Below are 14,546 nucleotides of genomic sequence, written 5' to 3' on the forward strand. Positions count from 1 at the left end.
TATGGCGGTGGTTTGTGTTAGTTGTGAATGTTTATTGTATTAAAATATATTATTTTATTAAGTTATTTATATTACTTAAATGTGTTAAATACTAAAATAAAATATTTGCCGTGTAAAATGAGTTATTAAAATAAAAGCTATATTTTTTAGATACTTTGCTATGAATACTAAGCGATAACCTCTCGATACAAGGCACTTGAAACTCGAAACTCGAAAAAGCTCAAACACTGCCCGATGAAGTTAACACAAATACTGAAATACATCAACGTAAATTGAGCTCATCAACATCAAGAACTATACCTACACATCAAACCAATGGTGGTGTTCTTATTTTGCTGTGAATGCTAAGCGATGACATCTCAAAACTAGGCACTCGAATCTTGAAAAAGCTCAAACACTGCCCGATGAAGTGAACATAAATACTGAAATACATCAATGTAAATTGGGCTCATCAACATCAAGAACTATACCTACACATCAAACCAAGAGTGGTGTTCTTGCTTTGCACACATCTTCTTTACTTTCCATTTGTTCTAGCCCATTATCCTTCATTTTAGCCCTTGCATCCTCACTAGGTCCATAAGCCCAACAACAACCAAGAAAATATAAAAAATTAACTACACACATTATGGTGATGAGCCAATAGTAATAATCCAAGTGACCCTCATTCAGATTCCTAGAAAGCCAACTCTCATTCCCTCCTTTCTTTGTAGCTTTATCAACAATCTTCACCAGAAAACTACCCACCAAGTTAGCCACAGCCATTCCCAGCGTGAAAAGAGCCATTGCAATACTTGACATGTTCCTTGGAAACTGAGAGAAATAGAATTCAATCTGGCCAATTGCATTGAAAGCCTCAGCCAACCCAAACAAGCAATATTGTGGAATTAGCCACATTGCAGACATGTCCATCACCACCCTTGGCTTATCAGCAAGGCCTAGATCAATGGCAATATTCCTCCTTATGTTCTCAACTATCGCAGACACAGCCATGGCCAAGGCAGATAGTACTAACCCAATTCCCATGCGCATTTTTGTTCCAAGCCCGCGTGGCTTTCCGGTAAGCTTTGCAAGTAATGGAACAATTGCACGGTCATATATGGCGACCCAGATAGTTAATGTGATAATTGTGAACACAGTGAATGATCCTGCTGGAATTTGAATCTTGGGACCAAGGTGTCGGTCCATCATGCTAGCTTGGAGTGTGGAAAATGAGTTTTGGTTCAAACTAACTAGTATCATGAAACCAGTAGACCACATGGGGATGACTCTCAGCAGTGCTTTGAGTGATTCTACTTGATCTATTGTGCAGAGGTTCCATGGATTAATAGGTGAGCCTTCTGGGTTTAAGTCTTTCTGAGGATCTCTGATAATGCAAGCTCTGTTGAGACACCTGCTCAAAGGACAAAAACATGGTAAGAGAAATTTTCCTGTTGGTGTATACCTTTTCTTTTCCCGAATTCTTATTTCATTCACAGTTTCCATAAATGTTCTGTTAAAAACTTGGCTTTCCTTGCACTCAACAGAACACGAAACCAATGACAGTATTGTTTTGATGTTCCTTAAAATGAGTCATTTTAAGGAAACATTTTTAAACATGTTTTCAACATTAAGACTCAAAATAAATTTTTTCACAACTTTTGAGGTGACATGTTAAGATTGGTGCTAATAAAAATAGTGTTACGTTAATAGGTACTCTTATCGTAATTATTAATAAATAATTTTAGAAAAATTTTAACACTATTTTTATGAAAAATATAAAAAATTGTAAAAAAAATTAATAATTTTTTTTCTTTCCCCATAAAAAGTTTTTAAAAATATTTTCTAAGTCAAATACTCTTAGAATATTATTTAACTTTTCCCATAAAAGTATATGTTATCAACAATGATATTGTTCTAATCATGACTTTTCATGTAACCCCTTATGAAAAAGATGGTGAATTTTTTGCCTCTCACATTACTATTACTATTTTCAAGAACATGTCCAAGCATGTTCCTGCACAGTTTTGTAGTGTTTGCATGTCCAAATTAAATTTAACAATGACATTGATATGGTACCTTAGTTTATCAGTTGGAGCAATGATGTTTGGGTCTTTGCCATAATGGTACTCTACATTCTTGGCCGAGAGTGGAAGATTTCTTTTCCTGAAGGCAGCCACTAGTACTTGAATAAAACCAATAAACAAGCTTTTTTCAACCTTCACTTTTACATAAAGAGAAGAGCCAAACAAGAACATTAGGGCTGAAACCACCATTAGAATTGCAGGAACTCCAAAACCAACTTTCCATCCCAAGTGGTCTTGAATATAGACAATGATAGTCAATGCAAGAACTGTTGAAACTCCTATTGATGCATAGTACCAACTGAAGAAGCTCTGTAAAAGTCTCTCATTTTTGGGGTTGTCTTTCTTGTCCAACTGGTCTGCACCAAAGGCCATGGAACATGGTCTGATGCAGCCAGCACCAATGGACATGAGCCCGAAAGAGGATAGCAAGACAATGAGTTGACCAGGACTGGCTGAGCCGCAATTGCTGCTAAATTGGGCACAAGGAGGAGGCTTTAACTTTGGAATTACGGCTGTTAGCCATAGTAGTGTCATGCCCTATGACAACAATTTATGAAAACAAATATTATAGCATTAGATAAAATCCAATATTAAGATAGGAAAATAATAAATGGGTTATATATAATAGGATTTGAATTTATGGTGCTTATTTCAACATTATAAATTTTGGAAAATTATTGAATACTTTGGGAGTACAATAAATGCGTACTCGCTCCTTTCACATGAATCATGGGTTCCACCATGAATTTAATTAGTGAGATCCACAATTATGTAAGAGGAAAGAGTATATATTTATGGTACTCTGAGAGCATCCAATAATTACCCGTCAATTTTTTGAGTTATGTTAAAAGAATGGTTAATAAATCATTTTAGGAAAATTTTTATACTAATTTTATAGGAAATTGAAAAAAATTGTCAAAACATTAAATTTTTTCCCCATAATTTTTTTAATTAGTTCACTAATAAATGTCCTTAGGACATTTGTTAATTTTTCCTTTATTTTTTATCATTAGATTAAAACAATAATAAATTTTTTAGGTGAAATTTAAATTTAAATGTTTTTATTGATGATGAGAGATTTCGTTAATTGAGTTAACTCTAACTTAAAACAAGTAATAAAGGCAAGTATATTTCAATTAATCATTTATGTTTAAGTGTGAACTTAGACCTCAATTGGCTAGTCAAAATTGATGTTTTAACCAAAATATCATGGAACTTGCTTTATTATAACATTCACATCAGTCTCCTCAATTTTTTAGCTAAACTAACCTAAAAAACTCTACTTTTACTAGTTTAGTTATCTTTTACTAGTTTAGCTATCTATTTTTTTCATACACATACATCAGCCTCAATACTCCATCATTATTGCAATTAAATATTATTTTCTCCCCTTCACATTTTTAGTCCTCAAATTCAACACCACCCACCACATCCACAACCTAGCAAATGCCAAAATTCACAGGTGATCTTCCAAAAAAAATTTCCTTGACTTCAACTTTTTCTTTCTTTTCTTTAATTGTAAGCATTCCAATACACAGATTGCTCAATTTCACCACAGATAAATTTGCTTTTAGTATGAAAGGCAATGAAATTCTTAGAAAGTCTTATTCCCTGTTCAAATAAAGTTGGCTTCAAATTTCATTATCTTATGCTTCGTGAAATCAATGTTTGCATCTCCTATTATATTCTCACATATTGCACTGTCAGTTTTTTTTTTTTTTTTTCATTTAATTTTTTACTATATATTTGCTGAAATATTAAAATAGCTATATTGACGTGAATGCTATCAGTATCTAATTTATTAGATTTAATATATATATCTCCCACGATAATAGAGATATATAGCCATGATTCGAAGTTAACACGATCACATGCAATAGGGTTCCTGGGGACTTGAACTGCAATAGTCATTGGGAAGAACCACTTTTTTAATATAAATTTGTAAACCATCCCAATTGTCGGATATTCCTTAAGGCTGAATGAATAGAAATGAAAAGAATCAATTCCAAAAATCAAAGAGAAAATGAAATTCAATGGATCCAATTATTAGCAATTCAAATCATCGATCACAACTGTTTGTCATGAGTGTAATCAATAATAATCAAGCATGGACAGAAAACAAAAAATATACATAAGCTTTGGCTAGTTATTGCAACTCTATGAGAGGTAGTACTACTACTATAAAATGCTAGCAGATCGAGCTGTGGATTATAGGCAGGGGCGGCTTGATGCATTTGGGGGCCTAAGGCGAAAATTGATCATCTTATTTAGATGCAAAATTACTACTAATTAACATGAACTACATAGAATTTTTTTTTTTTTTGAATTTTTAAGACAAAAAAAATTTGACAAAATTTTTCATACTTGTTGATGTGGTAGATTGATAGTGGTAAGTAAAACAGTGGTGTTAGTGGTAGATTTAGATGAAAACTAGTAAAAGTTTGCTAATTAAACTCTTATTATTATTCTTTTTTTTTTTAGAAGTGCAACATTCACAATATTTTTTACAACAAATCCTAGATTTTAAACTGCTTTTTGTTTTTTATTTGAAAATATCACTATAATTATTTTTTTGCCATCAACAATAGGCTGTAATAACTTGCTACTTAGTATTAGTTGTAAAAGTGTTGTGAAAAATATTGTGGACGACGTTGCATTTTTCTATATTTTTTTATTTGTTTTTCATCTAATAAAAAAAATTATTTTATTTATTGATTATAAATAATCCTATTGGTTAAAATTTAGGGGCCTTTTTTTTACTTGGGGCTTAGGTGGTTGCATTTTTTGCTCCACCATAGAGCCGGCCCTGATTATAGGAAGAAAAGTCACAAAATACTAACCGGAAGGCTAGAGAAGGATCCCAAGGCGATGACCCAGAACCGGCCCAAGAAAGAATCAGAGAGGAAAGCGCCCACAATAGCTAGGGCATTGGATATGGCTGACCACATGAACAATATGCTTGTTCCAGTTGCAGTCTCAATGTGATATCCGTTCATCAAATAGAAGATCATGTTCGGCATCAGTCCGTAGCTGGCTACTTTCTCAAATGATTCATTCACTGTTTATTTTCCAACAGCAAGAACAAGAAAAAAAATATGGTCAACAAAAACTCTTTTTAGTATACTGCTTATAGTAACTAAAATATATACATAGGTGTGTGAGATTGAGATATATTTATTACCTATGATGAAGGGCATGGTTCTATAGCCACCCTTTCTGCTGGGTCTTAATGATTGCTCGGTTGTATTTTGGTTTGAAGGAGTTTCCATGCTCTCCTCTGCAACTAGCTGATCCATCCTCAACAAAGAGTTGTGATGCTCTCTCTCTGTATATGTGACTCAAAACAAGATAGAGAAACAGAGAGGTTTCAAGTTCAGTATTCAATGTGATACCAACTCTTTCGAACATCAAGTAACACATGGCATCGTATTATAGGTGCGGTTTGCGGCAACACGTGTTGGAATTGGTGAGTTTTTTTTTTTTTTTTGTCCTATAGTAAATTAATTCATGTATCCACGTATAAGTGGGATTGAACTTGTAGATACTAGCACCACAAGGGTGGAGTGTTCTAATTTATAGGTTTCATTTGGTTTTAAAAAAAATGTAAATAAGCGTACATATGGAAATATTAGAAATTTAAAAATTAAAAAAAAAATTAAAAACGATGATATATGTTAAGTTATTTCTAAACTCCAATGACATAAAATGTGGAACTTATGAGTTTTCTTCCTTCCGTTTTGTTATTTTTTTTAATATGGCTTGAGAAAGTTCATATATATATATATATATATATAGTTCAAATAAATTCCTTAATTAATAGTTGGATTCATTAAAAAATGAAAAAAATATATAGTTCAAATAAATTCTTTAATTAAGAGTTGGATTCATTAAAAAAATCAAAAATAATAAAGACTTTGAATAATGGATTAGAGGGAAGTGGTAAGCTTAGTCACATAGATATATGTCCAAATATGATCCTGCCATGTACATGAAATTGAAGTGTATATAAAATGTTTAGAATCAGTCTCTCTCTTTTTTCTTTTTTTTCTTTTTTGGCAGAGAGAAGTATTATTGGAATTTTTACTTTTACAATCTAAGTATAAAAAATTATTGAAAACTTTCACTGTATTAGTATTTGAACAAATTAGAAAATTATCTCTGATACTGTTTACTTTTACTATTCACTGTATTATTTTGAATTTATTGTTTATCTTTTGGGTTTTTTTTTTTTTTTCACTTTTGTATGCCCATGTATTTGGCATTTGTATGAGTTGAAAGATGCAAGCTAGCTACAAGCAGGCTTAAAAACTCAGAAAGCCAACAAGTATGAGTCCCTTTGTATCAAAAAACCCTCTCTCAATCCCAAAAAATTCTTCCTTGCATTAGAGAAAAATCATCCTTGTATATCTTAAAAATTATACTTGTATTATTTTGAAGAATTTGAATGAGATCAGTTTTTGAAGTATTATTCAAATAAGTTTTTAATCTTTTCGAAATAGATTTTCATTATCATTTTTTACATATTATACTGTTATTTTGTTTTTGCATGCAACGCATTTCTTTCTTAGCATCCATCCTTATTACTCTCTTCATTTCACACACTCATATGGTCATATTGCCTGTAGACTACCTCAACTTCATGTGAAATGATAAAAAGTGCTATATTAGAACATTCATGGTTCTAACCAAACAAATACCCTCCCTATCCGATATTAAAAAAAAAAAAACAAAAGCTCCAAAAACAAAGTCAAATCTTTAAGAGAGTGACAATCATGCCAAAAAAGGACATATGCACATCATTTAGTCTCCGTTTGGTTTGAGGAATTCTTTTAATCAGTTCCTTGTGATCAAGGACAAGAGTGTTAAGGGGACTACTTATCAAGTTAGAAACAAGATCAAGATCAATTTAGGCATCCAGTTCCATCCCATTAAAGTCCACAATTTAGCCATATAACTCTTGGTTGCAAATCTAATGGTTCTTGAGTATCCTCTAATATAGTTTGGAAGTTAATTTTTACAATTAATATTTTAATTTTTTAAAATCTAACTATATACAGACTATAGTGCATCACACTATTTAAAATTTCAAATGATATTTTATTATAACATTAAATTTGTATTAATTGATATGATGATTTATGAAATTATACTTGTGCAGTAGTGCTTGCCAGAGATGTAATGAAACGTGTATTGTTGTGTGAAACAAACGAAAGTAGTTGTAAAACCGACAAAAGCAGATGGGACTGAGGATAAGAGTATATCTTGACGTGGTTTGATGGAGGAGAGTGGAACTAGTATTATAAAATGGGTTCGGCTCCCCTCCAGTCTTGAAGTCTCCTGTTCTCTCCCATTTTAAAACTGATGAAGGACACGCAGCAAACATAAAATCCAAGGTCACAAAGATGCCACGCCAAATACAATGTTTTTCTCACCTAAGAAGTAGTTAGGTGGGTTACTGTTTCAAGGAGGAAAAAATAAATATACATAATACTCCTGTCACATGGATATATATCAAAATATGATCCTGTCATTTTTCATCATTTACAAAATAAATGTAGCCTTACATGTGTTTTCTATCATGCAATATGTTTTATTTTTCTACCACTCAATTTCAATAATACTGTAAAATAATTTTAAAATATATAATTTTAATTTATTTCATATGTTCAATAAGTAAAAACATCTAAGTTGTAACTATCAACGATATGTTTTGGTACTAATCCAAATAATGATTTTGAAATATTAATATTTTTGCTATTTAGTTGTCTCTCTGTAAGCTTGTTCACTATGATTTCTGTTTCCTTAAAAAAAATGAAAAAGAAGAAGAAGAAGGAGCCAATCTAAAAGATGTACAAAAATTAATGGGAAATTCTAAAGTTATTGTCAATTGTATTTTAAGAAGCTTACAAATTAATTTGATAATAAATGTGATTGTTGCTATCTCAAAAACATATAAATAAATTTCTTAATTACTTTTTTTTGTCTTGTTTTTGAAAATTAACATATAAGTTTATAAGGTTTATCTAGTAAAAATTTGTAATATCTTTAGCATTACCCAAAATTGTCTTCTCTACTTTTCCTGGACCAGGCTGAGTATTATGTCTCAAAACTCATTATACATTGTTATTGGAATACCACAGAATTTGGCATTCCTACTCTAGCATGTATGCAAAGAACATCAACTAAGCTCATTCCAAATGTCATTTTAAGTTGTGCTTATTCAACAGCCCTGTTAGCTGGTGTGCCAAGCACAGAAGCAAATAAACTTATTTCCTTCTCCAGATTGTGAAAATACTTCTTCATTAAGCTGCATTTCAACTATAAAAGCATGGTATCATGGTAAGATATGAGAGAAAAATGGCCCCTGCAATCATGTCAAAAAGAACCACAGTAAACCAGTGATACATTATAGGGAATGCTACATATGCATATTCCACGCTATTGCTACTTACCTATTGTATAACTTTGAAGATCACATAAGGAAAATTCCAAGGAAACATTGAACACTAATATGGGATTGTCCTTGCAGCATCCCAATCAAAGTCAGAGAAGAAAAAATTTGTGAATATCTAGTGAAATAACAGAGCTGAAATTGAAATTATCAAACTTCTTGCTTAATCAAGCTATAGAATTTGTCATCTAATGGACAACTTCTTGCCAGTGAGCTTTAGCTCAAATGGCAAATTCTCTCCTCGCAAGAATCAAAACCCACTGGTTGTGTGTATGAGTATAAACATTTCATGAAAAAATTATTTTCAACCTCATTTCTGAGTTCTAACTTCGTCACCATGAGTTGTATTATCTGCGTCCTCAAATTTATCAGCTATTTAAGTAGCAGTTATGAAGTCCACTAACTCATTTAATACAGTATCTTGACCTGAGACATAACATAATGAAATGAACAAACTGACTGATTAATGCTGTTACCAAGTAAGAATGAAGTTCTTCTATGATAGAGAGGAAAAAAAAGGCAAAATAAATCACAAGATGGAGTCTCATAGCCCAAGTACTGCCAATACTTCTTAAAGAAACAGTGCATCAATCAGATTAATGTTGAAAACAAACACAAATCTGATATATGACATGTCACAGAGATGATTCAAATGTATTTATCCTAGTAGTTTAGTAGTTTTCTTCACAATCAATCTGCAAAGAGACAAGCAGATACCTAGCCAAGCAAGCCAAACACACACTAAACCATATGTAATTTAGCATAGTTCCCAATTTTATAGCAAGATATTCTCTGCGGTTACTAGTACATTCCAAATAATTCGTGTTGTATAGGCCACAAACAAGTACAAATTTTTAGGCTCATCTCTGCATATAAATAAGTCTCGTTTGTAAACGAAGCACACAAGTTTATTTCCAAAGTTTTCCACCACCTAGAAAATCCCAAAATGTATCCGTCAATAGTCCCAGCAATACAATATGTTGACTCAATTTTCAGTTTTGATATAAAATGGAACTTCAAAATACAAGTCCTATCCTACGCCAATAACACGAACTCAATTGTGTATTTCTGCCCATAATGTAGCAGCAACTTAAACAACCCCCCAACCAAACCACATGCAGTTTTTTAATAAAAGATGAAAAACAAACCAGATGCAGTTTAGAGTATACAAAATACTGTCATAAGCAATGGCTCCCCACACCAAAAAGGAAAAAAGTATGGGAAAATAAAGATAGAAAGTATCATTGAGTCCTTTAGGACTACAGACTACATAATAAGTCAAATAACTATCTTGGCAACTTGGATTGCTAACATGCCTATTGTTCCACAACAGGTAGCACTGAACCTCATAATCCAATGCCTATCCCACAGTATTCTAACAGGTTAGCAATCAAAGTTGCCAAGATAGTTTGGTTGAATTGTTAAAATAAATCGCATAAAAACTTTGCAATTCCACTAATTTGACACCTTCAGGACTGCATAACCAAGGAAACATAAAGTCATACGAACAAGATCATAGCACTATAGCATTAAGTAGGTTACTTCTTTTGGTTGAATAACTGTTAGAGTTGGACCTTCTAGACTGCTAGCTTCCTTGTCATCAAACAAGCTATCTAGAGAATCTAATGATTCAGAATTTGATTTTTGAAGATCCTATTTTTCATTCCAAACAATGTCGACTATTAGCCACTAAAACTTCTATAGCAAATATCGGACTAATAGCCTCAACATAAACAGTAATTGAATTGCCTTCTAGGCTTGTAAGATTTGTCATAACGAACTGATATAATTAAATTGTGCAATTATCATTTGTTCTGACCACAATGACCCCAACCTAAAGTTAGTCAAATAAATTGAATATATTGAATTTGAAGATGACCGAAAGAAAACAAGGTTCTTCAATGGAGGACTCACACGAAACTAGTAGAGAGAAAAGTATAGAACTCTATATTTGAGAGAAATAATATAATCTGAACCACTAAATCTCCAAGAGAATACAAGAGAGCTATCTATATATAGCTATATAATCTTAGTTGTACGCATTGGATTCCCTCCTAACAAACTATAATTTGTTACTCTCTAACTCTAAATCCGTTGTGCATAATTTGCTAAAATATCTTTACAAAGAAAATGAGTCCGTTTGGTACGTGTGTTTAAACAACAGTTTTCAATTTTTTTGGAAATATGTGTGGGTGAAAAATGTGTAAAAATATATGTAATCAATCATCAATCAATATATTACTAAAAGCTGAAGCATAGCGTTTAATGCTGCTGCTCTCACGTTGAGCCACGTCAACGTCCATGTCATCATCTTTTTCTTTTTTTTCCATTTTCTTATAATTATTTATAATTTTTTATTTATTTCATATTTACACTTCTCTAACCTTTCTCCCTCCCTTATCTTTTCATCTTCCCACTACTTCTCTAACATTTCTCCTTCTCTCATTCTCTCACCTTCTCATCTCTCCACTACTCTCTACATTAATATCATTCTTCATCTTTCCCTTCATCTTCCTCTATTTTTGTCTCTTCTTATTCACACTCTATTACTATAAATTTGTCACTATCTCATTCATTCCATGCATAGTTTTCCCTTACAAAAAAAAAGGTTCTCTCTCTCTCTCTCTCTCTCTCTCTCTCTCACACACACAATTTTTGAGTGGATTTTTATTTTTTATTTTTCTTGCATCTTCGCTTTAGGTTGATAATTTTTTATATTCTTTAATCTACTTTAGGTTAATGCGATTCAGTTTCTCTCTCTCTCTCTCTCTCTCTCTCTCTCTCTCTCTCTCTCTCTGATTGTTAAATGTTATCCTATTGCATTATAAAGGATTAAATATAAAAAAATAATATTATTCTAATACATAGCATGATTTGGATAATTTAATTTGGCAGTTACTGTAATTTGATAGCATGATTTTTATAGTGCTCAATTTAGATGTTAAACTATGAGACTTTAATCATTTTTGTTTATTTTTTAATCCTTTGTGGTGGACAAAGTACTTTTAATAGTATTAAAAGTACCCTATAATGCAATTTATTTAGAGACAAGCAAAGGTTGGCTAAACAAAAGTTATTGGATGAGAGACAAATTTTATCTTTCGCAATTTTACTTTATTATTATTATTATTATTATTTTATAACAATGCATATATAGAAATTTAATTCTTAGATTTTGCTAATAATTGATTATTTGATAATATGTTTTGGGTGGATGAAATTACAATTTCCGCAAAGAAAATAACCTTAGTAGATTATAAATAACAATTTTTTTTCCTAATTGGTCCAATTAATCATAGTTAAGTTTTATTAATTTTTTTAGTTACTTTTTTCAGTGTTTTGGATTGTAGGCAGAAAAAATAAGTTTGAGGAAGTTTGTTTAATACTAAAAGAATAATTTTTAAATTTTCTTTTCTTTTTAATGATTCACAAAATGTTATAAATAACTTTTATTAAAAAATAAATATTTTCGTTAAATTGCCTTTTGAATTTTTGAGAAAAATTGTATTTTTTTTTTCATTTTAGTACGACAAAAATTATTAAATTTATGATTGTTTCTATATTACATTTATGATTATTCTTATAATGAGGTTCTGCCATGTGGCACTTTATTAGAGTGATTTGCATTTAGCTTTTGTCTCTTTCTTCTTCTCCATTTTCGCCCCAAATTTGCTTTAATCAATTTCAATTATTCAATATTTCCCTCTAATATTTCCAATAAACTCTCCTTCCTCATTTATTACTTCAACTCTCTATTAATTCTGTCCAAGTGTCCCACGTATTATATATTATCCATCCACTCACAAGACTTCTCATCTCCTTATCAAAACAAAAAATGGTTAACAATTCTCCCTTTATTTACTTTCCCATTAAATCACATTCATCATTTTGGCCCTCCTTTAACTCTATCTTTTTGGGCTCTTCCTCTTCTTATCAAAACCTTCAATGCCTGCCCCTTTGGAATTAAATCCCATTCATTTGTTTTTTATTTATTTATATATAGATTTCCAATTCTCTCTCCACCACTGCAGAAGTCGCCAAAGTACAAGCAGAGTTGGAAAGTCCCTTTAAGGTGAGTTTTGCCTTTTCTGTTTTCCCCTCCATCTTCATTGGTTTGTTTGGTACAAATTGCATTTTCTCCCATTATGCAGAAGATTAAATGTTTGATTTTAACATTATAAAAAACTCTAATTGCTCGCTGCTGGACAAAGGAAAGTGTTGCGGTAATATAGAGGATGCAAGTGTAAAGCGTTTGTAGGTGGCTTTTTGTGTAATGGGTCTTTCAAAAAATATATTATTATTGTTTTACAAGGCTCATGGCATGATATATTATGGTTCAATTCCTGATTCATTTGGAATATTAAAAAATGTGATAAAAATAACATAGATAGATAAAATAGGAAAGCAACTAGACCATGTTGATTTATTTTATAAAATGTCAATGTTTATGCATATTTCTTTTGTGTGTCTCTTTATATTCAATTATATAAACATTTTAAATGTTTTAAAAACTCTTTAAATTGATTAGAATGGAGAATGTTAATATATGAAGCTCAAGAAGTATTGCCAAGATAATAGGGATGTTTTTTAGCGTTAGCAAATCAGTCAATACTGCATTGCTCTCGGGTATAACTTAGAAAAATGGTATGTGCATATAACTCTTTTGGTGTTTATTTTATTTTATTTTATTTTTTTGTAGGAATTTTGATGTGAAGTAAGGAATAAGTTTTTCATGGCCATACTTCTTACTTGGATGTTTTCCGATGACTCTTGGTAATGTACACATTTTGATTACTTAAAATTTTTCATATAGATGTTGAATTGGATCTGTAGTTAACTTTTTTGTTTAGGCTTGGTGCATCACAAAGAGGTCCCCTCTTCTCAACAATGTCCAACTCTCTATTCACAATCAATGTAACCATTTTCCCTTTATGTAATAAAAGAAGTGTTTGTCTTCAACTTGCTAAGTTGCTAGGTTCTTTTTCTATGATCACAGGTTTAAATGTTGTGCTTTGGGTGAAAGCCGAATACCCTGAAGAGGTAGGCGATTCCAAAGCTACTAAATGATTCTTCAGAGAACAAGAGTAGTAAAGTTGCTTTGGAAGAACCATGATTTTCTTAAAGTCAATCAATGTCCATGTAACTAAATTTCAATAAGCAATGAGTAAAATGTATAATTTTTTTTGCTCATAAGTGTTTCATTTTTTTTCCCCCTCTGACTTTTCCATGAGATGGGAATTTGGCATATAGTTACAAATTTTTCGGGAAAATTAGCCCACTAAGAGTTGCCATTTCCATATTGCACATGTATATATTCCAATCAATACCTCAGCATAATGAAGCGATTCTTCATTATTCCATGGTATCACAAAAACAAACGTTGGTGTCAAACCAGATTTAGCATATGAGCATATGCATATGATCTAGATATTTAGATAATTTACATAACTTTTTTTACAAAAGTATAGACTGTATGATAAATTGCAAACTAAATCATGTTCAAATGTACACATCTAAATGTTGCTTTGACCATGGTGTCATTTCTCTTTCCTAGAACAATTCAGGTTAAAAAAATGGACATTTATAAATAGTTTTGTCTTGAATAAGTTTACATTTTATAAAAGTAAACTGTTTATAAATGGAGTTTATAAAAGCAAACTGTTTATTATGTAGGTTAACAATTAATTATTAATCTCTTAGCTTACAAAATATATATTACATTATATCAGTTATGAATAACGCTAGAGATACAAACTATTTTATAAAAAAAAAATTTACAAATTACTAATGTGGTGAGTGATTATTAGTAAATGAAAAAGTGATATTAATGATGGGCCTAGATGAAAACCAATAAGAGATTGACCACATCAATATTTTGTAAAAATGTTGTAAAGTAGTTTGTGGTTGTAGCATTACTCATCAATTATACCCCATTAGAAAAATAAATATATAATTTTGAGTTTTAGACTAATAATTATAAGTTCCATGTACTTATTTCTTCTTTCACTTATCAATAAATAATAAATAAA

The 14,546-nt window shown here is 31.2% G+C and overlaps 1 protein-coding gene across 1 annotated transcript; it reads right to left on the reverse strand.

Annotated features, from left to right (window-relative positions):
- Positions 1–252: 252 nt before the first annotated feature.
- On the reverse strand, positions 253–5,362 carry LOC115974036 (protein NRT1/ PTR FAMILY 1.1-like). The gene is made up of 4 exons (XM_031094260.1): positions 5,248–5,362; positions 4,907–5,124; positions 2,059–2,603; positions 253–1,393 (listed from the first exon to the last, which is right to left on the reverse strand). The coding sequence occupies exons 1-4, from the start codon at positions 5,360–5,362 to the stop codon at positions 478–480; spliced, it is 1,794 nt and encodes a 597-aa protein (XP_030950120.1). The 3' UTR covers positions 253–477.
- Between the last annotated feature and the right edge of the window lie 9,184 nt (positions 5,363–14,546).

The sequence above is a fragment of the Quercus lobata genome, chromosome 2, assembly GCF_001633185.2.
Source record: "Quercus lobata isolate SW786 chromosome 2, ValleyOak3.0 Primary Assembly, whole genome shotgun sequence".
NCBI lineage: Eukaryota > Viridiplantae > Streptophyta > Magnoliopsida > Fagales > Fagaceae > Quercus > Quercus lobata.

Bases quoted from the DNA above. Each gene is read 5' to 3' on its own strand.
- LOC115974036 (XM_031094260.1), bottom strand. From the start codon at position 5,362: ATGGATCAGCTAGTTGCAGAGGAGAGCATGGAAACTCCTTCAAACCAA. The intron at 2,604-4,906 runs GTTAGTATTTTG...TTGTTGTCATAG, and splicing joins GATCCTTCTCTAGCCTTCCG to GGCATGACACTACTATGGCT. The intron at 1,394-2,058 runs GTACCATATCAA...TCCTTTGAGCAG, and splicing joins GCTCCAACTGATAAACTAAG to GTGTCTCAACAGAGCTTGCA.